The 26,326-nt window shown below is 32.0% G+C and overlaps 2 protein-coding genes across 2 annotated transcripts in view; one reads left to right on the top strand and one right to left on the bottom strand.

Annotated features, from left to right (window-relative positions):
- The window catches only part of LOC113511777 (meteorin-like protein), a 43,641-nt gene extending 24,606 nt beyond the window's left edge, over window positions 1-19,035 (bottom strand). The window contains exon 1 of the mRNA XM_026895497.3: window positions 18,728-19,035. Coding sequence (XP_026751298.2) covers window positions 18,728-18,819 — 92 coding nt within the window. The 5' untranslated portion in view covers window positions 18,820-19,035. The remainder of the gene's footprint in view (window positions 1-18,727) is intronic.
- Window positions 19,036-24,662: 5,627 nt separating this feature from the next.
- Window positions 24,663-25,901, top strand: LOC113512458 (transmembrane protein 70 homolog, mitochondrial). Its single transcript, XM_026896359.3, has 2 exons — window positions 24,663-25,266; window positions 25,632-25,901. Exons 1-2 carry the CDS (start codon window positions 24,817-24,819, stop codon window positions 25,827-25,829), a joined length of 648 nt encoding a protein of 215 aa, XP_026752160.2. The 5' UTR covers window positions 24,663-24,816; the 3' UTR covers window positions 25,830-25,901.
- The last annotated feature ends 425 nt before the right edge of the window (window positions 25,902-26,326 follow it).

The following is a 26,326-nucleotide window of genomic DNA, read 5'->3' as shown; positions in this document are numbered from 1 at the left end:
ACCAACCTAGTTCGACCTACATAGTTACAAATTACAGTAAGAAATTGCCAAAGAATATAAATTTCAAAATCATCCAGAGATGTTTTCAAAATCTTCTTATGCTCAATTCAGAAAATGTTTTCACAGTAGTAGTAGTTTTGAAGTAGGAACATTTTTTTCTCAATTAATGATTTTATATCCAACATGTTTTTGTGTCAAACAGGATGCTTGTAATGTTGATTTATGTATTTTTTTTTTAATTTGTATAATTTATGTATCGACCATCACGTTTTAAAACTTAAGATACTTTTTATTCTGGACTCCCTTCTAAAGTTTTTACTCAGATGAAGAACACCCATAACAAAATTTAAAAAAACCTTCAGAAAAATGAAGATTTGCACGCAAACAAAATTGAATTCAGTAGGTAACAGATATAAATCTAATTATAGCATATTTCTCATTAACACAGTTAATTATTCAAGTAAGCGAGTGGAAAACATCTCGTTGCCAAATTAGTCCAGAATGATTTTAATAGGTAAAGGCGGTTTTTTTTTTATCTCGAATAAATCTAAATAAAGTCAGGCGGCATATATTGCCATACCTTAAAAGCCACGTGCGGCGATTTACGAGATAACTATGTAGTAACGACAGCGACGCAATGACGAATACAACATGCTTACCAAACGGGTCATGTCCATTAAAGCATATCACAATACCCGACACTCCTTATAGGGCGGCGAGCAATAGGCTTGCACTAGTGCGAGCGAGAAATACTGGTCAGGATATCTGACTCCCTCAGTTGACCGGCCTTGTGGCACGCGCCAGCTCTCGGATTATTCCATTTGATTTATCGAGCTCATTATAATTCTGCATTTAAGTGCACCCATTGCAAATATGTAATATTATGTGCCTATATGTATATAGATCCATGATACATAAAGAGGATCGGGTCAAATATTATCTTGCATAAATAGTGTAGATACTTTTATGAATGTAATGAACAACGAGCACTGTTTGACTAATACTGACATCTTTATATTATATCTTAATAATAGTAGTTTACTATTATTTGCAGAAATTTGAATATAAAACTAAAGAGAATATTGAACGTAGGTGGAATTAGACTTAACAAACATCACAGAGCAAGAGCTAACACATAGTGCCAGGTAGTATTAAACTAAAAGAACAAGGCAAGAATTAAAATGTAGTTGAACAAGCAATGTTCTTACTTTTCTCTTGACACGTTGACTTTCTAATTACATTTAAAGATATTACCATAATTATTACCATAGTTTATGTATCCTATCATGTAACATTATTAGTTCATAGTATTTAATACGTAGTTAATTACATAAAGATATTGGAATAACATATAAAATATAACACAAAATTGATATTAGGCATATTGATCAGGTAGAAATCTGTAGTGCACCGAAGTTTAGGTCAGGGTTTCCTAAACTTTTAAGATAACGGAACGTCCACCAAATGTCTTATAAACGTTTTATTTTATGGAACCCAATATCAAACAATTACAAACCAAAAACACTGTAATTTAAATAAAAATAAAAGCTTTTATTTAAAATATTTTAAAAGTATAACACTTTATAGTTTCCTTTAAAATTTTATGTCCAGAATTAAATTGAATCACTGTATAAATAATTTCACGAAAGCGTGGTGACTTTTTTACGGACCCCCTAGGCTCCGCGAAATCCTTTTTAGGAATTGCTGGTTCAGATAGACAAAATTTTTCATGAGTTGAGTTTATGCAGTGACATTTCCATGAATTTTATTTATATTATATTATCTACCTTACTAGAATTATTATTATTTAATTAATGTGTAGCTGTTATATACAAACTCAATTTTCAGAGCGAAAAAGTTTAAATCTGACAAACACCGAAAACTCTGTATCAATTTCAATCTACCTCTCATTCATTTTTAGTTTACACCAAGATAACTCGACGTAGGTCGGCGTGTCAATCGATGTGCTTTTACGAAAGTAGGTAATAAAATAATGCTCTCAAAAAATAATGGATTTAAAGCCGTCAATCGTATTCAAATCTTTACCCGTTGTGACATAAAATAAATAATATACGATCTACACAATCTACATCTACAGAGCTTTGTGTCCGAGCTCCGAACAGCTTATGTCCGTATATAACGATATTTTATTCAAATGAGAACCGTTTGAATTATGGAGCGGACTTAGAGATCCCAATTAGCGTACAAACATCGCTATGGGCCGTATATCAACCACGATGACAAGGCCCAGTCTGTGAGCAAACTAAACTGACATAAAATGTCAACCGAATTTTAATTGCAATATTACAAAATTTACTTTATAATTTAAAATGTTGCTCCGTAAAAAAGCAAGTATTTCAATCATAACAAATTTAGTATGGAGCCAACATGGGAATAAATTTTATCAATTAATAAAGAATTATCACAACTTATGGTTGTAATCTTTACATTTGAAAATTACGTTTTTACTCAGTTAAAATATTCCATTTTATTTAGACACGATTTTGTATTTTTTTTTTTTTTATTTTACGCAACATGGAATGGCAAACAATTTGACGGCCCACCCAATGGAAAGCGATAAAATATACCTAAACCTTTAAAATATAACCCGCAATCATCTAAGATAACGGTTTCGTATACATATAATATGAATTACTCTCGACCAGTTACTTTTATTGGCATATTAAAATAACAACTTATAATTTTTCTATCCTACTCGATGATAGTTCTCTATATCGTGGTTTCAACTTGTTTATTTTAAATGTTAATAATCGCTGTTTAACATTTAAAATTCATCTGTATTATAAAAATAACTATGACCATCATGGCTGATCGTATGACAAAGGAAGAATATTTTAATCATGGCAGACTTATGTATGTATATTGTTCTGTAAAAAGGTTATATCTAATTTCATGTTGTCTCAACTTACTTTGTTCCGAGTTTATTGAACTCAGACATGGGCAAAAAAACGGTAAACTTTTAATAAATAAAAAAGTCGTTGTTACATAAATTTTATAGATAAAGTTATATTATAAGTTTTTTTTTATATATTTTATTTTTAATATTACTAAAAATAAAAATAATGTTTCTACATTAAGATCCTGTATTTACCTTTCGCATTACTTCTAAAATATTTTTAACATACTAAATTTTTAACAGTTAACTACGTACGAATGTACATCGTTACGTTTTGATTATATTTTATTGCTTTGATAGCAGCTCTGATGGACGTGTTATTCTCATTAGAATTTCGACATCAATTAACTTGAAATTATCGTTATAGCAGTTTCAATTGGTTATATTGACGTGGGTAGATATAATTAAATATTTTTTTTTATTACATTTAATCAATTTTAAAATTAAATAAATGTTGCAAATTTACTTACCCCTCTACGTCAAAGGTTTCATAAACTTGTTTTAGCTAAAGAACTGTTTTGTCTCATTCTTTTGCACTAAATTCCTTATTTGAAAGAAAGTGATAAAACAATGTAATAGTTAAAGTAGATTTGTAGAAAATTTTAGTTTTTGTGAATAAGAAGGTTAGGCATTCCTGTCGAATTTGTATTAGAAACTTATATCATTTAAACTAATTTAGCGTATTTCCATCACCTATAATGTCATTTACTTTATTTAATCGGATTATATTACAGTACATTTTCCCGATTTAAAATTTAATATTACAAATAAGTAATAAGACCCATATAATCTATTTTCTGTTTTATATTATATCTACAGTTAAGAAATCGACATCTAATACGACAGTTTATGAGGGGAGGGGAGACGGGTTAATAATAATGAGTACTTAGTCCACATTGCTAGCAATATCCCCTATCGATACAACCTCCGCATTTTGCCCCCTGGAAAGTATCCTGGTTAATTCCTGCTGAATTCATTACAATCGACATGACCACTAACGTGACAACTGAGTCGGGAAGGGATTGTTAGAAATGCGGATTACCAGTCCCATTACTAACAATATGTCCTGTCAGGTTGACCTCCACGCGTTTGCCCCTAAAAGCCATTGTGCTAAATTCCAGGTGTATGCATCACGATGAGCTAACTGACCTGCTTTTCCATTCTCACCTATCATCCCTCACTGGTGCCCCGCCAGCGTATACCGTTAGCGCAGGCGGAATTACTATTCCATTATCATCCATTAAAAAAAAAACATATCTGTCAATCCTCACTAGTTGCCGCCTGCATTCGTTAATAGCAAGCAAGGTCACCATTCCATTTTCATGCCATTAATAAAAACACGACAGGGTAAGCCGAAAGAATTTTTCTTTACAGTATACTTTTCTAGCTACTTGGAATGTGTATTCATATCGGCATACCCCGGCCGGTAGTGGTTACCAGCGCCATGTTTACATAACTAGTTAGACACCATACTCTGCGCCCGCGCCGCCTACGCTTCGAGCACCACTATTGGATATGTCCAACTAAATATTAACAGTCAACTCTCAATAATGGTCTATTGTGCCGACACGCAGGTGCAAGTAACTACAAATCAACACACATTGATTTTTGATCCATCTTCTTTGACTGTGTTATCTACCCGAAGCCTCGGATTTTATATGTAACATTCCTACTATATAATAAATACTTTTTTTTATACAACTTAGAATACTGCTTGGTAACACTGCAAAGCTACACTCTCCAATTATTCAGATATACAATTCAGATATCAAAGATACATAAATAAGGGGTATTTATTAAAATCCAAATTTAAATGTTAACTATAGGTACTAAAACAAAACCTTATTAAGTAGCGCAATCATTCTCCAAGTATAAAACATTTTACAACATTTCAATGGAGTCATGGTGATTTTATTTGTATGTTGTTCTACACCAAAGTCATCCCGCTCTTTATAAATCTCATCAATCATCGGTGAGTGTAACAGAAGTGTTATATTGTAGTTACATGTGGTATGCCAAGATGCCGCTTTTTCCCCTCAAGCCGACGCTACCGAGCACAGACTTCATATAAAACGACACGTAATGCAATTTTGATTAACTTCCAACGAAAGAAAAAAGCATTGTTCGTTGCCATAAGGCGGTTAATTGTTGTACATTGATTTAATAACTTAATAATTTTTACATCTGTTAGGACACATTATAATTTATTTTAATCACAGAACTAATAAATAGGTTAGTATAATACCTATCTGCTAGTTCCGTGATTAAAAAATACAAATTTTAACTAATATTATAAATGTGAAAGTGAATTTGTTTGTCTGGTACATAACTACCTAATCAATCGTAATGAAATTTAGTATGGAGGAGAACATTAGCTACTTTTTATCACGATCATAGCACATGTCGCTACCACTCAGACATACTCGTGGTCACAGCTAGATGTAAACAGCAGAATGCAGTAATAAAACTTATATATATTTCTAATATAAAATATCGAATTTATTAAAAAAAAACGTCACATGAATGACTGACACAGAATCAATTCAAAAACAATACGTGTTCTAAAAAACCTCAGTGTCAACAGCCAGTATTAAAACTTCAACACAGTTAATTTATTATAAATTTAATTAATGTTATACAGAATATCTTTTAGTTACCAGTACAAGTTCAACTCGAATGACTGTTTAAATTAGATATATGTACTTACGACGCTGCTATATCGCTAATTCTAAGTAGATACAAAATTAAATATTAGTCGTCAATCTTCTGCAGTTTGCCCTTTAAAGAACACCATTATTCATAAAATTACATTGTGTGATTATTATCGTAACGAGGTTTTCGTAACACGCAAATCGCTCGTAATGTTGACTTTCACTTGAACAATGGTATTAGACTTACGAGTATCCCACTAAGTATCGCCAAGTAAAACACGACCTCAAGTCACGCAGTCAAACGTAAACGCGACTAACTATAACAATTAGTCGCGTTTATACTATTAGAATAAATATCCGGTTATAGATCCCATATATAAAACACAACCCATGCTGCCAGAGTTACAAGAGTAATGTTGTAATAAGTTGGAACACTAGCCTCTTTCTAAAAATAATTAGAAATTTGCAAAACATTTTCGGCTTTATTAAATAGCTACTCTATATACAGTATGAACGATTTTTCCGAGTTTAATTAATAACATTTCTCTTTATTTACCTAAAAGGGTTTAAAAAAATCGGATATTTATAAATTTTTAGTTTTATTTTACAGCACAAACAATCATTACCCAATTTTGTGTTATTTTATTTAGTTTAGCCGCCATCACACCCAATATACACTATATGTATATTTACGAGGAACCATAGATCCCTCTAAAAGACGTTAAAGATTAGAATGTTCGCATTTTCACAATTAAACGGACACGTTTAACAGATTCCAATTAAATTACAATAAAAATACACAACATGGCAGACCATATCACTATGGTCTACCATAATATAGTATCAGATGTGTGGATGTACATAAAGGCAAAGCAATCTACGTAGTCTAAATACGTTCTTACATATACGCCTAAGGGATAACTTAAATTCTAGAATTACTCTTTTATATTCGAAAATAACATATTACATGTACAAAATTCGAGAACCATTTTATCTCCACCCACCACGAATTGACATAAGAAATAACATTATATCTACATATAATGAAGAGGTGATATGTACAGCTGAAGTAAGGTGCGAACTTAGGGGTAGGCATACACGAAGTGTGAATGCTAACGCGAGGCCCAAACATCAGAGGTGTGAAAAGCCAGAGCGATCGTGGCTTTCTTATTGTGGTTAGAGCTAAGCCGCTTAACGAACCAGTCCTTATAAATCCGGGCAGCGACTGTCTCGGCCGATAATGTACATATTTCATCTTCCTGCTACTTTATTTTGTGCTACTGCCGGTTTTGATTACCTATCGATTCTTTCACAACAACAAATTAAATATATATTTAATCTGATAACACTTATGTTATATATAGGAAAAAACTTATATTTTCCTTGAAAAAACTTCACGAAGATGGCGCGAATATGTGTTACTAGGATATTTAGTAAAGATTTCCATGGCTATAAAAAAGAGAGATCAATACAGATGGACGTACGGACTACCTGGAAGTCAAATGTCCAGAGGAATAAAACGGAGTTACGTTTGATCAATAAGAACGCATACCAGCGAAACACAAGACGAAAGCAAAGAAAAAGAACAAGGTTGATGCGTTACAAATACGCCATGAACCTTAAGTAAATCCATAAATCAAAACTTCGTTTTTAAAAAAAAACTGCTGTTTATAAAATCTGACGAAATGTCCATAACCATATTTATAAAACATCGCGTCGAAGGCAATTACCTTTTCCTGTGCATTGTATCGGATACCATTTCGCATGTCCTAATGTAAAGTTACGAAGATACTTACACAATTCAGCATCGGCTAAACGCAATTCATGTGGAATTAAACTATTTAACATGAAATCATAAAGGAAGTAGGGATAATGAATCTTGTGGTCACAGAATGAAAGTTGACTCGACTTACAGTCTTTAGTCAACTACCAAGAAACGCTATGGAGTTTTTTTATTATTGCATTATTATTACACAGCAGATGTTCTGTTTTATCTGGAATCTGGTCGGCCTCTACTCACGTTTTAATTTTATTTTTAAGGAAATGGAAAGGTAATAGTACTTATTACAAACACACATATTTTCATAATACAGGAAAAGTAAGTATTTATAACAAACATACATAATTTCATAATACAGTATTGTATTATTTACTCGTATGATAACTTACCTATCTACTAGCAAAGTCAAAATATGCAGGACTAAGATATACTTCCTGTTTGTAAAAATAGCAGCGAAAGCGAACGATGTTTCATAGACCATTGGTTATTAAAAAAAGAGTGACTTTTGTCATAGCAATAAAGATATTTTCTGTGTTATGTTAAAACGAGAATTTTTTTAATATAATACTTAACATATTTTGAGTTACAAATATATCACTCTGTTTACCACTACACATACATAGTTGCCACCGTTTAAAGAACTCTCTTTCCGAGAAAAACTTGACTCTATATCATATCACACAATGTATCTCACAATTTTTGTGACTAACTTGTCTTCATTTCATAATATATAAAAAAAAAAGTTTGAATTATGGATGATTGATGAGCCAGTAAGATAGCGATGAAATAACGAAACATCAAAGTATATTTTCTTATGCTACTCGAATAATATGGAGAAATTTGGCTAATCATATATTTCTCGTAAAAATTATTCAGTCAGACATGTAGTATAAACATATAGAAGTTGTATTTAGTTGCTTCAAGGAAACTTTGTATAATTAAGCTGGTAACCAAGCACGCTTAGAACTACCTAGGAGTGAACAGTTAACCGGAGTCTATAAGTTCCTGCAGCATCAGGAGAGTCATACCAGATTATTATCAACCCTGTAACCAGTTTTTTTTTTTACATACTTTTTTAGTTTGTAATGACTTAACACATCCCCATGCCATAGTCTAAAAACAATTATCGGAAAAAATAACAAATCTACGAATACACACTTTATTAAATAACAGGTAACGGTTGTTTGTTTTAGTAAACAATAAAGTAAACAATGAACAAATTAAACTATCGAGAAACTGTAGCACTTCTTTATAAGCTGTCGTATTATTTAAACGTAGCAGCAGTATACATAATACCTATAAAGGAAAATTTAAACGAAAGGCGAGTAGAGCGGGCCTTTGTTATGTCGCCTTGGTTATAGGTAGACCTCATACCATGATATAAACAAAACGAATATAATATGAGACTCGGGGTTCAGTTTTATGGCATTCTTGTCTCAGTTTAAAGCTTTGTACGGTAGATCGTAAGTCTGTAGGGGCTTTGCAATGTCTCCTCGTAAATAAGGCAAATAAGATTTATTATTTTAACGTTCAATCCAAAATCATTCATGATTTGCAGCATAAACTGTCGATCTACATCACGCAATCTCGTAAAATAAATTGTTCTAGGAGAAATAATAAATCAATAAGTACGTAAAATAATTAATTTGCTTTGAAATATTTTAAATAGTATTCCCACGGACAAGTGATTTTCTTTTGGTACCCGAATACACCTTGAACAATTGCATGATACGCGTAGGTATTCAGAAAAAGGACCGCGGCGCGCGTCTAATTTTTTATCACCCAAATCGCAAAACTTTCCATTCGTTTCCTGTTTATTAGTGATTTGCCTAAATATTTGTAATTATTTACTCACTCAAAACATAAACCAAAAAATATGCACTCTATATTCACAGGTAATTTCATTATTGCATTACATGTTGTAGTTTAGAAATGATATAATGACTTGTTAGTGCAAAATCTTAATTATGATATCAACTGTGTGTGTGTCTCTCTCTCTGTTGCCTTCAGTTGCATAACTACTGAAGATCAACGATAGATAGGTACCTGAGGAATAAATATAGCTGTATGCTTATTTTTTAGCAAGCATGATTGCGGCGCTATAAACGGCCAGCGCGGCCTGCGGCGGTTGCCATTTGCAATCTGTTATGGAACGACCGCGAACCTCTTTTTACATTATAATCATTTGGTCCCCGTCACTCCTTTTTTTACTCTCCAGAAGCGATGATCGTCCTACATGGCCATGAAGGTAAAGATGAATCATATATCAATCTTTATAGTAACAAATTACATAAAGCTCAGTGACATTTCGTTTTTATTCAGCTTATGTCTTATAACTATTAAAACTATCTCGCATTGGTTATTATTATTATGAATATTCCTACAGAATTCAAACCTAAAAATATCCTACATAAAATATTACCAATATTGCTAAGAAATAAAGAGATAATATAAAATATTTCGTAAAATTTTTAATATCTAATAATGATCGCATATAAAAAGAGAGTTCCATCATATATAAACTATTATTTGCACCAATAATCGTTTTATCGCTGAGAGATACAGCCTTAGAATATAAGTTTGTTTCTACTCCAAAGATTTTTAACTCTTTATTATTATTTACTGATATTATAAAGAGAAAAATTTACTGTTTGTTTGTAATGGATAAACCCAAAAACTCCTCAACTGATTTTAAAAATTCTTTCACATATAGAAAACTACATTATAAACGAGTTACATTGGTTATATGTATATTATTTTTGAAAAGATTATAAGAGATCCCTACGTAAATTACAATAATATAGCCCAAAGTATCAATATTTTGCCTTTTAAAGCTAATATGATATACTAACTTATCATTCTGTCTATACGTGCGCTTATCCTTCGAGCTTCCAAGCATTATATTAATATCTGAACACACGATGGATGGACCCTGACATGGTCATCGAGGCGCATCCGAGGTCTAGAATTATAAAGCGGACCATCGAATGTGGAGTCGGGTTACAACCAGCCCGTGCCACCTCATTAGCGACGCAACGACATGCAATTTTGCATGCATTTTTTTTTTTCATTGACATTTTGATTGGTTTGGTATCATGTTTCCTAACCTAAATACTTAACTGAACTGAAATACTGTACTATGTAATGTTTCCTTCAATTTGTTGATAACCCAATTATTATAACAAAGTAACCGTACTGCTTTGCCCTTGTGAATTAGAATAAATAGTAACTGTATAAATCCAGACTATAGTCCATCGTCTTTATTTATGTATCATTATTAGTATTACGATAATATTTCTGTTTGTTGTTTTAATAAACAGAAACTAAATTATACAAGAACAAAGTTTCATTTAAATCATTTCAGCAGTTTAAACATGATTGAGTATTATCCAAAAATCTTTACGATCTTTCACATTTATAATATTAATTCGAATTAGTAGGATAACAGTTAAATCCAATTTCATAATAATAATTATGTTATTAATCATCATTAATTAGATTAGTCCAAAGGACAAGTAAGCTAAAGTGGCAATAGGCTGGTAACATAGCTCAAAGAACCAACAACCGATGGGAGAGAAAGATTCTTGAGTGGCGACAACGTACGGCCAAATGCTGTGTAAGACGATCCTCCACTAGATAGAGTGACGACTTCAAATGCATTGTAGGGAGTTAGTGGATGCAGGTGGCTCTAACACGTTCCTTATGGCAGTCTATGTGAGATGAGGCTGAGATGATGATGGTGATAATCATGATGATGTTGTTCTGAAGTAGGTAAGACAATAACCAGACAATTCTAGGGTGAGCACGGGATACCCAGCCCCCCCAACCGCCCCTCTAAATGTAAATCCATGTTCAAAATTGTGACATTACGTTATACCAATCCAATTCAACGTGATTCAGAAATAAATATATTGGAATAAAATCTTATAATCTGTCAGCTATGCCGACGAAATTGAACAGCATTAATGGCATTAATATGCAGCTCGTGCGGACCGCGCCGCGCCGGCGCATCCTCACACATAATGGGCCACGGCCAGGATATCTAATGCATTATTCAACAACTCTCTGATCCCGAATCCTAATCTTTTTTGTGCAAAAACAACTGTTTCATAGTTATTTATGTTATTACTAAATTTTATTGTCTGTGATTTTGTCCGGGTGGAATTTAAATAATACATTATGGAGTTTTATTTTATTTGTGACCATGATTTTGTAGTCTGTTGCCGTTTCCGTTGAAATCTCGACATAATCGTTAAACTTTAAAACGAAATTGATATACCTTAAAATTTAGGTGTAGCATATAACTTTCTATGAATGTCTTTAATTAGGTATAAAGATAGAGTAGACGAATAGAATGAATAACAATTAGAACCAAGCTATTGTTATTAACTGCTTGAATAAATAATTATCTATCATTATAACGAACTAATTAGCGTATTCGAAGTAACAGCATCAACTCCAGGAACGAATTGAAAACTTAAACAATCACAGCACAAAGAAAGCCTTCATCTAAGCGGACACAATGCCGACCTACAATTCGCCGTTAATTAGTTACATTCAAAGAAGGCCGTCTTCTACGAATGAGAAACCGTGCATTTGTATAACTATTCGGAAATCATATGGGTAGATGTAGATACTGCTCACTGATATACACTGAAATACAAACAATTCACATTAATAGACAAAAAAATATTTGAAAACATTCCAGTCTTTATTACTCCAAAATATTTTGTCGTTTCAGTTTATACTCTACAAATTCGTATACTATATTTAACTATAATGTATCATTTACTTTATACAAAATACGATGCAAAAAAGCATTGAAAATTTGATATAAAAAATAAGTTAACAATACATAAGTACCTATTAGACAAAATTACTTTCTTATTAGATTTATGAGAGTGGGTTACGCTCTCCCTAACGCTAAATACTTTATAATGTTTTATCAGTCGAATAAAACCAAATGGCGCATTGTTACCGAGTTCGTTTTCATCTAGGCCACAATCATTAAATACAATGAACGACCAAATTCTTATGAATTGATGACATGATTTCACATGTCAACTACATACATATAGGATATATAAAACTACCTACTAACTAGCTAAGTGGACACATGGCGCAAACATTAGATTACCCTTCAATATTAAAAGAAACGAACAGACACCATTATCTTCCTTGATTAGTTTTTAAGAGGCTCTAATAAAAATATTTCTAGTCAGTCAATACTAGATATGCTGCAAGATGGTACATTTGGGATCGCTCAAGTGTCATGGGAACTCTATTAATGATAATATTGCTTTTATATTATAATTAAGTATGAGATGTAAGACTAATTTTTTTTACATTAAAATTATACCACTATCATCAACGGCGACTTTTTCGGAGCTAGTTAGGTAGGTAGTTCTTCCTATTGTTATAGAGATCAAATCTGCTAAGAACCATTGAGTTGACACAATATGACTGTACCTAATGTAATGGAGCTCAATAGAGAGGCCTAACTTAAGGCGAGCGTCTCGAACGGAACACGTGTCGTTGATTGCCCCCAATTGGCGAGCGAATAAAAACAATCGTCGCTTAAAAATAACCGTGATTTCATCTCGAAACATGTGACGGTTGTTTTCTCTTAGTGTAACGAAGTGTGATGTTCCCACCATCCCATGCCATGTGAAAAGTCCTGCCGGCATGATCCCATGCGCTGCCTAAATGCGTCAAAATCACTAATGATAATAAAGAATTATGTACGAGTAGATTTAATGACTAATGAGGAACCGGGAAGACGGGATATTGGATAATCTTAACGCTTCAATAACGGTGCCTGCGCCATGTGGAATTATGAACAACGTAAGGTACCGAGGAGCACTCGTGTGCATACGCCATCTGATGTTCTACCACCATTGACATATAGAGATATCGACCCACATCCGCACTCGATGGTCACATCACACATTATGTGGGTCAAAATCAGGAAGTAAAACCGCAAAAACATTTTCCCATAATTATCTACTATCTACACGGGTTAGGTACAGACGATTGCGTACTCCCACGCCTGTTTCATTAACACTATTATGTTTTTAACGTGAACAGTTAGATAAATAATACAAATTCATAGCTGTTAACAATAATAGTATCTACTATGAAACCGAAAACGGATTGCTTATGCGGAGAAGCAAGGCGAATTGCATCAAGCAATCATCATCGCATCATCGGCATAGCATAACTAACTTCCGCGTTTAGAGATAGTCCGGTATCACTTTGCTTATTCTTATTGGAATTATTAGAATATATGTCAATATTAATGGTAACATGAATTAAATGAAACCTTTTGAATGTTTGTAGAATAATATTGTTCGTATAGTGAGGGAAGAAAACTAACAATTTGGACAATTTGTCACCATTACTTTTCATCTCTAGAATGTCGTAAGATGCGACTAGGGAAAGAAAGCTCTATACAATAATGTAAGAAAAGGTATACTTAACCAATACACCAACTGACCAGCGTGATAATGCATGACATATATGTGCACATTTTTTTATATTTTTCATGATCATTTCAAATCTCTTAGTACGTAATGATTGACTATGGTATGGTAGACCATAGCATATATAGATATTAGTCATAGGAACATAAAAGATCAAGAGTATTGTTTCGTAGACAATGTCCATTTATCAGTTAAATGCCAACTCACAAGATAAAATGGCTACCTTACCTATCTATTGTAATGAAAAGTGTTGGCGCCAGACACACAAAATTCCATTTTACATGATAAAAAAAATAGTTTGTCATTGTACGAAAAGACAATACATGTATTATGGCAGTAAGCACCTCAACTAATTCTCTACTTACCCGACTGTCAAAGAGAAGTGGGTAACGTTATCGGTTGCTTATACTCGTATGTACCGCAATATTTGGTGTAGTCAGTAATAAGTAATAAATTTTTAGATTCGTAAAATTATTTACTTTAACTTGAGTAAAAATTACCGATAATGATAGTACAATTAAAATGTTAAGTCGTGCGTTGATGACTGTCACGTAATATGTTTTCAATACTAAAACTTACTGTCAGTTTTAATAATCTTTTTTAATGAAACCTGACACTAAATATCTGTCCTTATAATGAACTTAATACAATTTAAACACATGGGAAGGTGTGGTCAAAGGCAACCCTCCATGGGAAAGAGCGTGGAAATAAACATAATTAGCAAAGCATACCCACTAATCGTTTTTTTTACCCTAAGTTGATATATAACCATTACGCACTTCCGTCGCATCTTATCCGTTTGCGTGGGGCAACATGGGTTGTGACATGGGGCTATTTAATTGCACTTTCATTTTAATTTGACGTCAGCAGAGCTAGTGATAATAAAACATATTATCTCGTAACTTACAAACATAACGTACCTAACTTAAACATTTATTTCTTATGATCCCGATTATTATCTTAGTAATATAATAAAATTGTAACTAGAGATTGTCTGTACATGGGATATATTTAAGAAAAATTGATATGAAGGGTCATAATAAGACCAAAAAATGCCAAAAAAGCAATTTTTAAAAATGTTTCTGTCTATTTTTATGTTTGTTCCAACGTCACACAAAAACTACTGCACTAAAATTGGATGCAATTTTAACAATTGAAAGTGAAACTTAAAATTTGGTGTTATTTTTTATTGTGATAACTCATTTAGATGTGGTTTATTTCGTTAGTTTTTCTTACTTTTGAATTCCATACAAACAAAGTAGCGGGCATAAAGCTAGTTTAATACATTAATTTAAGGAATTCGATACCTACTGAAAAATAAAAATTATCTATTTATTATTCTAACCATTATAGCATCAACATTTTTGTTTCAAAAACTATCGGCGTGAATTTACTGGGTACAGAGGAATAACACCTGAGTCCTCAGGAATGGCAACGCAAGAGAGATATCATGGGCGAAACAGTATACTCTGTTATGTCCATGGTACTGCTCATGTCTATAGGCGACGGTTACCACTTTCCATCAGGTAGGCCGTCAGCTTGTTTGCCATTCTAAGTTGCATAAAAAAAATCTATCCTAAGTTTCTAGTGACTCGCTAAAGTACTTTTAAATGTTGTGCTATTTACTTTGCACCCGTGACAGTTACAATATAGGATAGTTTCTACATATGGTACACGTACAATCTGTGTTTGATGCATTATTATTATCAATCATAAGTATCTGTTGGTGTTCGTGCGAACGCGTTATAATAGGAGGAGGATATTATAATAAACAGATCCCGGTCCCCTCAGTACTCCGCCCTCCCTAATAAATATTAATGTATGAACTTGAATGCTCCACAATGGTTGCCGACGGTCGCATCATGATGGTACATTGACACTCAATTTGCTTTTTGCAGCCAATGCTGATCTACAGTGATTTCTCGTCTGAATACTACGTCATTGAAATGTTGAACTAGCGCCTTTGTCTTATTAGCATAGAATTGACGTTTCTTATATTGATGTAGGTATCTAGATAATCATTGAATTCATTTAATTGTAGAATAGGTACATTTGAGAGTAACGTATTTAACCTAATAGATCCTGATAACAATCAGTATTCATAACATTACATATACCTATACATGTCTATACTGTGCAATGCTGTACAATATAATATATAAAAATAATTATTTCTTATCTGAATGCTAGATATGTCGTTGAAAGGTTGAATTAAAGATTATTCGTCCATAGAATGAATGTTTCTTATATTGATATTGGGATGTATCGCATATAATTTTGATCAGTTTGTTCCATCATACAATTCAACGTTAAGTATATCGGTGTCGTACAAATAATTATTATTGTATGCACAATAGAGATTATAGGTACTTATTCAAAATACTACAACCATAAATAATTACAAATACGAGTAGTTGATAGTACAAATCTATATTGCATAATAAAAAATTCTTGCTGGTTAGCAACGTTTTTGGTTAAAAACGCTAATAAAAGGTGATTTTAATTAAAGTTATACAACAAATGTTATTGTAGACGCATTCAAAGTACTCTTGAACAATTGACAAAACTATGTTAAGGGTAAGCCTTTTATATTAGCCGGAAGGGTCACGTGGCGCAATGACGAGGGATGCCGAGAACTCATTTCCCATCGGTTTCCCACGCCACCCCTGCATTCATCAATGGGAAACCTAACTTGTTGATTTTGTTCCGTAATCGACCCCATAAATTTCCAGTTCCGGACCGCTAACATTAAAAATAAGGGCCAGAATGGGTAACAATTATTTCTCAACTTAGTCAAAACTTGGTCAAAACTTGCAGACATATTATCGATTAGAAAATTATGAGACAGAAATATTAAGCATTAGCTTATTAAAATTACCTAAATATTTATTTTGAAAACAGATATGTATTTAAAATAAATATCACAAGAAATTCTAATAAAATGCATACGATTCTAAGAATAAAGTTTGACAAAACATTTCAACAGCTAAAATCGATTTGTTGAATGTTTAAAGATTTTATGAATTAGAAACTACGTAGTTATGTCTATTATGAAAGTGTAACGAGAATACCTGTAAGCAGAGAGTTAGTACATGAATAATTATGTTTTATGAACGTCATGCACAAGCTAGATTGACCATCTTTTAGATTGATCCATCACTTTGATGAGCTTAGCCTAACGATATTTCAGATAATAAAAATATTTGCCAATAAACAAAACCGTACTAAGTCGCTTGCGTATAGTAACAATCAAAGATGATGATAGATCAGAAAAGTGTTGCGTGCAAATTGCGAAGATTTTGATTTATTTCAAGAATCTCATCTCCATCAAAACATTTATGTCTGACCTGAGGCAAATACCTATTTTAGCAGTTATTTGCAAACTTATCTTCGATACCAGTGTCCTTACGCCTTGATCGCGTGCGCTAAATTGCTATGGAAACCCGGTCGATATTTATTATTTTCTGCCAGTTTCACTATCATTCCGATTGCATCAAGCATTATAGGGATTCTGAAAATATGCGACATAATGGAGGGGTGGGACCTTGAACTATTCTTAACCTATAATGACATATTAATCATTCTGCAAATCAATAATAATATAAAAACTATGTAATTACTAGATTTCGTTCTCGTTAGATCTATCTATGATTTATTTAAGGTATTACTTTTTAGATATCAAATTAAGTAATGAATTACTTTAACAGTATACAGTGAAGTGGAACCAAAGAAATGACGATCTGTACATAAATTTGGTTCAAAATTTACCCCAACACTTAATAAACATTTACTAATTTTAAACATTTTTCTTCATAGTTGAACATTTAGAGTCACAACCAAAACTTACCTGCATTATTATTACATATCAATTCCCAAAAGATAGCTGATGGAATCCAAGTTAATTTTAATACTACAAATTCCTCTCGCCATTTTTCAATACAAAAAAATAGCAAATAAGCATAAGGCCCTTCTGATGGTAAACATTGTCCAAAAATGCACGAAATATCAAATATATAAATTAGGTGCTACTGATCATTGACTAACTTGAAAAATCTTGAGTCATAATTTCTAGCGACTAGATACCTACGCAAGTATATTCTATCTATACAAGAGAAAACATCTGTAAACCTCCAAACCTCTCTAAACCTTAATCTTCTTAAGCTAATATTTTTATTCGATAATTTCAAAAAAATAATGTTTTATGGACCATCATAAACTAAAATTATATAGTTCTGTTAGAAGCTTAGTCCATATTGATCCTTACAATTAAAGATTTCCCTGCGATATATATGTTATGGTTATTCGACATCACGATACGGCCACAAACGAAGCCGGGGGATACATCTAGTCTTTCTCTAAGATTACCTAGATAAAGCCTCTTTTGGCTTTTGGAGAATGCAGTGGTTTTGTTTCAAATATTAATAATTTAGATGATTTATGAAAGAAAACGCACTTCAACTGAAACAATGTAATTGATAGGGATGTGAAGGGATGTTCTACCCTTCATCATTACAATTACAAATGCAGAACTCGAATCAAAGTCTTATACTTTCAAATCCCGCATAAAATATATTTTGTAATCATGTATCTTAAGAATAAGCAGTACAACGGTGAAATATGTTGTAAGGGTATCCACTGACTGGATACTCTTCTGGTTCAGGAATAACACGAAAAAATTGCATTTATTATAAACACCACCTTAATCTTTAAAAGTAATAAGCAATAGGAATTATATTGACGGTATTATCCTCTTTTTTTTTATAACAGTACCCAATTCCCATCAGGCGAGCTATCAGTTTTTTTTGTCACTTTTAACAATATAATTGTACAGAAAATAAAAATCTTTTACAACAAAAATTGTCATACTATACAATAAAATACAATAAACAAAACATACCTGCCAGTCCAGTCGCACTGATCACCCATCATCCCCGCCTCCGCAACGCATATCAAAACCAAAACAGTCCAAAAAACAGCCTCAGAATACATCTTAAAGTAGATATATACTATAGTCTCAACTCCAAATATCACATCACTACAGAAATCCTTGTACCAACTACATTATTTTGAAGTAAATAAATTGTCACTTTACAATAATAAACAAATTTCGTAATGTCGCTGTAAGATACGACAAACTAAGTTAACTTCAGAAATACTACTAAAGTACGAAACTAACGAAACAAATACGTGAAGAAACGAGATAGAACTTCGCGTATCCAATCACAACTCCCGTGTAAAAGAGACTGCTATAACAATAGTCTGTGGGAATGCAATACAAGCTATTGCTATCTTTCTTTGACGCGTATTTCAATACATGATTGAAAAACGGATCCTATAAATATATAAATAAGATTCGATTTTGGGAGAAAGGAAAAAGTCACCAAAGTGCTTGGCGGGAAAAGTGTTTACAAAAAGTTTTATCGAAGGCTTACCTAACGTAAAAGAAAGCGACTATAAATAAATAAGTAATAGGTATTTTAACTAAAGGTTCTAATTAAGTAAACTGATGTCAAAAAGTTTTTTTGTTTATTCTTATTATATTCTACCCATGACAATACTCCCACAAATCGGGAGAAAGGGATTGTTAGTTATAGGGATCTAACAGCCCCATTGCTAGCAATATACCCTATCAAGTCGACCTCCACGTGGTTCCCCCTGGAAACCAAGAAGAATTAACCAAGATGGTTAATTCTTTATGTATTCGACACTTAAGGGTCAACTGATTTGTTTCGTCCTCATCTATCAACTGTCACTGGTGCCCCGCCAGCATACACCGAATAGGCAAGCTGGGTTACTATTCCATTATCACCCCTTAAAAAAAACTTCTACAAATCCTTAATCTTAGCTTCTAGCTAAATAAAATAATCAAAGCTAGGTAAGCTTTGATTTATAATTTATTTTCTTATTAAAATTTTCTGAAAAATAAAAGTTACCTATCCGCAATTATAGCACCTATTTACATAAATAGGGAGCCTTTGAAATAAATTCCTTTGCCTATCTATGAGAGAAAACACAGTACCTAGTATTCAGTGAATTTATCTATGTAAGCACATCTCTATTATAAAGTTTCTATACTTATAGAAAAATAATTAATTTCAAATGCTAAGTTAAAATTACGATTTTATAAATAAGTTAAAATTACATTAATATGATACGTCATATTACAAAACCAAACCCTAGAATGGCAATGATGCGCGTACCTGCCTAATTCGTAAAAATGTTATAACTTTACTATTTTAATAACTAGAACCTAATTAAACACTTAACTAATAAATAATATTATCGCAGTGATTATATGTAAAATGCTTCAATCTTTATTTAGTCAAAGCACACAGGTAGAATTAAGCCTGCGTAAATATAAGTTTGTGGTGTGGTTATTAAAAATAAAAAAACTTGGATACGTTGCTAAACTGATAATTACCATCCCCATACCCGCCGTGAGTTGGCACATCCCTTGGTTTTTTATTAAAAGGCATTATTCTTTCATTAGTACTTAAATGCCGAGATGATCTTTTTGGGATAAAGGCTGCGCTCCAAATATTAGTAATTATTTGTGAAAGATGGCAGTTTTTGCTACTACAGCTTAATAGTTATTGGTCACGCCAGTTTTTTTTTTAATGTTTTTGTAAAGTACCTGCCTGAGTTTTGCAATATTTAAACATACAGAAAAAACTAACCACGTAGTGTAGTGATTAAGCAAGTCGTATATATAGACTTCGATGCCATTTAGTATATTTAGTTATTTTTTCTCGTATTATCTTAAATCTAAATTGTGGTAATGTCATTTATCCAGTTCAGTGTAAAGAATCCTAATTCACCTAAAGCATAAAAGACTAAACGACTAAACGAAACTTGTCAATTGTATTTTACGTTTTTAGGTAGATAATCTTTGCCTTTTTGTTCGTGCCGTGAACAATGAAAGATATTTCATGATAATGCTGATATTTATCTTTAGCCTTACATAAACCATTACCGCTGTACCTGGTCGGCTCGCAGTGATAACTGTCTTGATAATATGAACTCAGGCAGCAACATTACTAGTTATAGAGCTGTTGATTATGACTATTATTATTCTCATTTAAATCTGAAGAAAACAGTGAAATATATAATGGGCGTCACAGTATACTCTGTGATTTCCATGGTGCTGTTCATGTCTACTATGTCAATTTTTTTTGTTTTATTGTTTTATACAACTTAGAATGGCAAACAAGCTGACGGCCCACCTCATGAAAAGTGGTAACCGTCGCCTATAGACATGAGTCAATTGTCATAGAGTGGTCACCAGCTTGTTTGCCATCCTAAGTTGTATAAAAAAATCATAAAGAAATGTTTGTCTCCAACGAATAGAATTACTATTATTGTTAATTTTAAATTTATTATAATTAGGTCTACTTATCATTAGTTATTTATATAAAATCATGTTTTCAAACGGACACATTATGGAAGGTGCTTGGGTGCGTGCGCTCATGTTTGAGGACAGATAAACTGAATCAATAGGCGTTGTTTACACTCAAGATAGATAACCGCTTTGTCGCATTGACTCGTGCTTGTTTAGGACGGTGATTCGCCTTTTACCTTACCTACCTAGAAGCAAAAATATTATCCTCCGAAATCTTTTGTTTATCGTTTTTAAACTTTTATTTTACGTTCTATAAACGTTAAATTAAATATTATTTCATTTATTATTATACGCTACCATGTGTCTATTAAATATTTTGCGTAAATTCATCATACTCATATTAATAATAAAAAATTTCGTACAGAAGTTAGAATGTATGTTGAATGAAATCTATTGTAATCCCTATAATACTAACCTATAACCTTATAATGCCTTAACGGCTTAATCAATTACTATGGTATACACGTATTATATGGGATGGAGAAGGATATAGCCTATTTTTGTCAGTGAACAAATCCCTATTACGCAGACGAAGTCGCGGGTAAATACTATTATTTAACATCCTAATTCACGTAGGCAAAGCCACGGGATACTATTAATTGTAAATAAGGAACTATAGAAATAAAAATAAATAACATCCGAATATTTACTATACTTGTGTACATTCCTTGTAATAATATAAATTTATACCTATATCAAATATTCAATAAAACTGGGTCCCACAAAACAAATCAACTCCAATTGTGTATTTTAATTTAAAACTAAACCACTGAACCGTTTTTGATATAATTTCTATAGAACCAATCTGTAAGTATATCCTTTCAGATAAAAAAATAATTTTCCTTATCGATTTACAACTGGAAATATATATATAATTTTTTTCAGTAATATGGACTACCAGTCCCATTGCTAACAATAATACCCTAGCAGGTCAACCTCCACGTGGTCCCCCCTGGAAATCATCGTGCTGAATTCCAGGTGTATTCATTACAATGGACTAACTGACCTGCCTTTTCATTGTCACTTATCATCCTTCACCTACCATTCCATTAGATATCATCTATTATAAAAAATACATGTAAGTTAGTGATTTCGTCCATATTCAAACAAGACTTGTTACCTACTGACTGTAACGTTGCTGTTGTTACTTGTCACCGTATCGTATCATTGCTATTTGAGTATCTATTGTAGAGTATATTGCTACTTCATATGCCTGTATTTCAAAAGTAGGAATAAAATTCACCACTTCTAGATGATGTATCAGGATGAAACGTAGATCAGATTTTAAGTTAGACTTTTAAGAACAAAACTGCGAAAACCACATCCAATCCGATGCGTGATGACCAAATAAAAAACCAGACAAATAGACAGACAATCAGACGAAATGTATAAAAATTGTTTTGGTATCTAGTTGATTTTATTTTTTATTATATCATTTAATTATAATTTCATTTTAATACGAGTAGGTAGTAAGGTTACAACTTTATACGTTGTAACCTTACTTCAGCGACAAAACACCAATAGGAGCAGTTTTTAATAAAATCAGGGTGGCAATCAAGCATACGGCTCACCTGATGGTAAAGGACCACCGCAGCCCAAGAACGCTACATTATTAGAGTAATGTCGTTTATTTGCGATCTTTATGATATGATATGAAAATCTTAATAGAAATTCAGAAACATTTACTTTGTACTTGTAACATTGAGATATTAATTTTTCAGTGCAAAAACCCTTTAAAGTACCAAAGTGTCCATAACCTGATTTCATTCTTACCTATCATCTTTCACTGGAACCCCGCCAGCGTATAGGTACCAATTACGCTGGAGGGTTATCGGCCCATTTTTATCTACTATAAGTATCAGAGGTACTATGAAACCATAGGTTTATTTTGTTATATTTATGACACTCTTCATGTCTATTACCAACGGTCATCACTTGCCATCAAATGGGCCGTTAGCTCGTTTGCCGTTCTAAGTTAATTAAAAAAAGTAATTAAATTTTATAATTGACCTTATAATGTGTATAATAAAACTTACTTATCTAATGTATGGTTTAGATGTAAACGCCTGTCCTAAATGACTAGTGCTAAAGATTGCAAGCAATTGTGCAGACCTGTCTGGAAATCGCAGCTCACTTGTAAATATCCTGAACCAACGTATGTGACTGGGGGGAAGGGATTGTTAGTAATGGGGAGGTTAGTCCCCATTGTACATATATATACATACATATACATATGATACGAAGATACACTTCGCAAATTGCACCATAACAAATTTAAGTATATCTTGTTTTTAGATTATAATGTCAGGTCAAAAATGACTATTTACAGGGCCGTATAATACATTAATAAAAAATTTGGTTAGCAAATTATACTGACCTATTTGAAGATCAAGCTATATGGCTTAGTTCCTTTGCCTTTACCATTGTGGATAAATTAATACTACTACTAGACAGGTCTACGACAGTTTGAACCTGTTGGAATGACGTTTTTGTATTAAACTGTGTTACCAATCTGTATTCCATCATGGCGGATCAAAGCCATCTTAAATAGGAGCCATGACAGCAATAAAACAGCGTTTCTCTTATAAATACATTTTTAAATATTAAAGTAATATGTGTTTTATTAACTTGCGTTGTAATAAATTAAAATATAAATAAATTTATGTTCAGTATAATATAATACAAAAAATAGACGTTTTTAGCACAATTTTTAATAGATTTAAACCGGTGAATAAACAATAAGTATAATTAATATAGTTGAGTATAACTTGTAAAATTTACTAAAATATTTTAATGTTATTCCTACCATGGTACTATTAATAAATATGATCTGAAATTGAATTATAATTAATGATACATAACAAAGAAAAAAAGTACTTATATTTGTAGAAAATCGAAATTGATTATACTTATTAGTGGCATACGGTTTCCCATTAAAATCTCACCTTTTAAGATAAAAATTATTTTAGTCATATTATAGCTATATGCAATTATAATAATATTATAACAACAAATAGAGCTATTTCTCTTATATGCATATAAATTTATAATTTCTTTAGAAATAAAAACGTGTCTTTTTAGATGTAGTTATATAATACTCGGTATAATACTTTCAACTGTTATTTATTGCGCCAAAATGAATTTGCATTACTCGTCTATCAAAAATTTATATAAAATTGAACTAGAGTAAAAAAAGTAACCAAACATACTTATTAACATATTTTTTGTAAGATTCTAAAATTTTATATTATGAAATAGGTATGTTTTTTATAACAACATGTATCGACGTGGACATCCATATTTTGGATAGAGGAATATATAGATTGTGGTAAAACACTATAGATACTCATTTTTTTTTATAACTTATTGTGTTATTACTTCAAAAAGGTAACATGCATTTAACTTTGAAGGTTCCATAGATAATACGTTGGTGCCAACTCTTATAACATAGCGATTGTGTGCTCTTTGAAATTAGACAGCTGATTTAAGCAAAAAATTGTTATAGGCATATAAATTTTTCAAGACATTTATTCTATAAATGTGATTTTTATTATTATATTTGTTATCATTGCCAAAGAATAATCAATATGTTACGTTATTGTATAAAGCATACGTTGTCGTACAATAGTCCAGTTTTACGAGAAAGCTTCAATAACCTAAAAGTTAACAAAGTAAAATATATCAGTATTTGGAGCAGCGCTTTGCAAAGGCCTTTTGCAACTAAAGTAGAGAATGAAGAGAAATTAGAACGAATCTACTATGGTCCTTTAACACCACAAATTAGAGCTGTGAAGGTATTTTCATTGTGCTCGAGTCTAGCCGGTTTAGTAGCTCAGCCTATACTCATAAAAGAGGCGTCCACTATCGGCAGTACTTCTCTACTGGTTGCAGTGTGTTCAGTTGTTGGTTTCTTTACATTTATCACACCTATACTACTGCATGTGATAACCAAAAAATACGTCACAGAAATTGAATATGATGATGCCACTTCAACATATAAAGCATCCACTGTGAACTTTTTTCTCGTGAGAAAAGAAGTAAGTAATCAAACATCAAAGTTAATATAATTTTTATGATAGTGTAATTAAGGTTCTTATTCTTACAATAATTTCTTGTTGTAAACTTAATTGGTAGTGCCACATTAATTAAGCTTGGGTAATCCTAAGCTTTAACTTATACCTTAATAACAGTGGGTCAAACCCTGAAAAATGTGACTTATCATACTTTTACAAATTACACTTTATTTATAATAATGTATTATACAATTACATTGATTAATCAAATTGATTTTTTTTTTATTGTAAAAAACCTTAAACTATTTTCAACTGTTATAATGACTGTTTTATCATTTTTATATTTTTTTGATTATATTACATGTGTTAAAACATTTTAATATTTTTAGATTGACTTCAAACCAGAAGATGTTGAAGTTCCTGATGTTCCTGGCATGTTCACAACAATGAATGCTAAAGGCAAACCACTCTTCATAGAAGCCAGACACTTCACCGACCCAATGCATTATGCTAAAATAATGGGTTATGATAAACCTATGGATTTCAAAATGGGTGACATAGATGATTCTAATAATAAAAATAAATAGCTTTAAATACTAGTTTTAGGTTCCTGTAAATTAATTTTGTAGTTATGTAAATAATAATATTTTTTGTTTATATTTTATTTACTTTTATTTTTCAATAAGTATTTAAATTATTGTTGAAATGGAATTTATTCTAATAGCATAGAGGAATTATTAATATCTTTTACTATTTATAATATGGTGGCAAAAAAGCATATGACCTGTCTGATTGTAAATGAGATTACTGTAGCCTATGGAAGCTTCTGACACCAGGATGTCATCTTAGATATATAATTACTCCTTTCTGTATCTTTGTTGTTGCTTATTATAGTTAGAGGTAACTTTATCATTGAGTTGGGATGTGGCAGTGACATTACAAGATATGAAGGCATAACATAGTTGCATCAGTGTATTCTACAATTTCCAAGGTGCTGTTAATGTCTTTAGGCAATGATTACTTTTTTATTTCTTTGCAAAGGGTGTGGTAAGTGTTGCCCATTATGCTGGAATATTTATATGTA

Source organism: Galleria mellonella, unplaced genomic scaffold, assembly GCF_026898425.1.
Source record: "Galleria mellonella isolate WM207_F2 unplaced genomic scaffold, CSIRO_AGI_GalMel_v1 utg139, whole genome shotgun sequence".
In the NCBI taxonomy this organism is placed as follows: Eukaryota; Metazoa; Arthropoda; class Insecta; order Lepidoptera; family Pyralidae; genus Galleria; species Galleria mellonella.
This window is presented reverse-complemented; position numbering and strand designations above follow the sequence as displayed.

What these genes read in the sequence shown, in the direction of transcription:
- LOC113512458 (XM_026896359.3), top strand. Translation starts at nt 24,817, where the DNA reads ATGTTACGTTATTGTATAAAGCATACGTTGTCGTACAATAGTCCAGTT. An exon ending in TTTTTCTCGTGAGAAAAGAA is followed by an intron (nt 25,267 to 25,631) that starts GTAAGTAATCAA and finishes TAATATTTTTAG; the next exon opens with ATTGACTTCAAACCAGAAGA.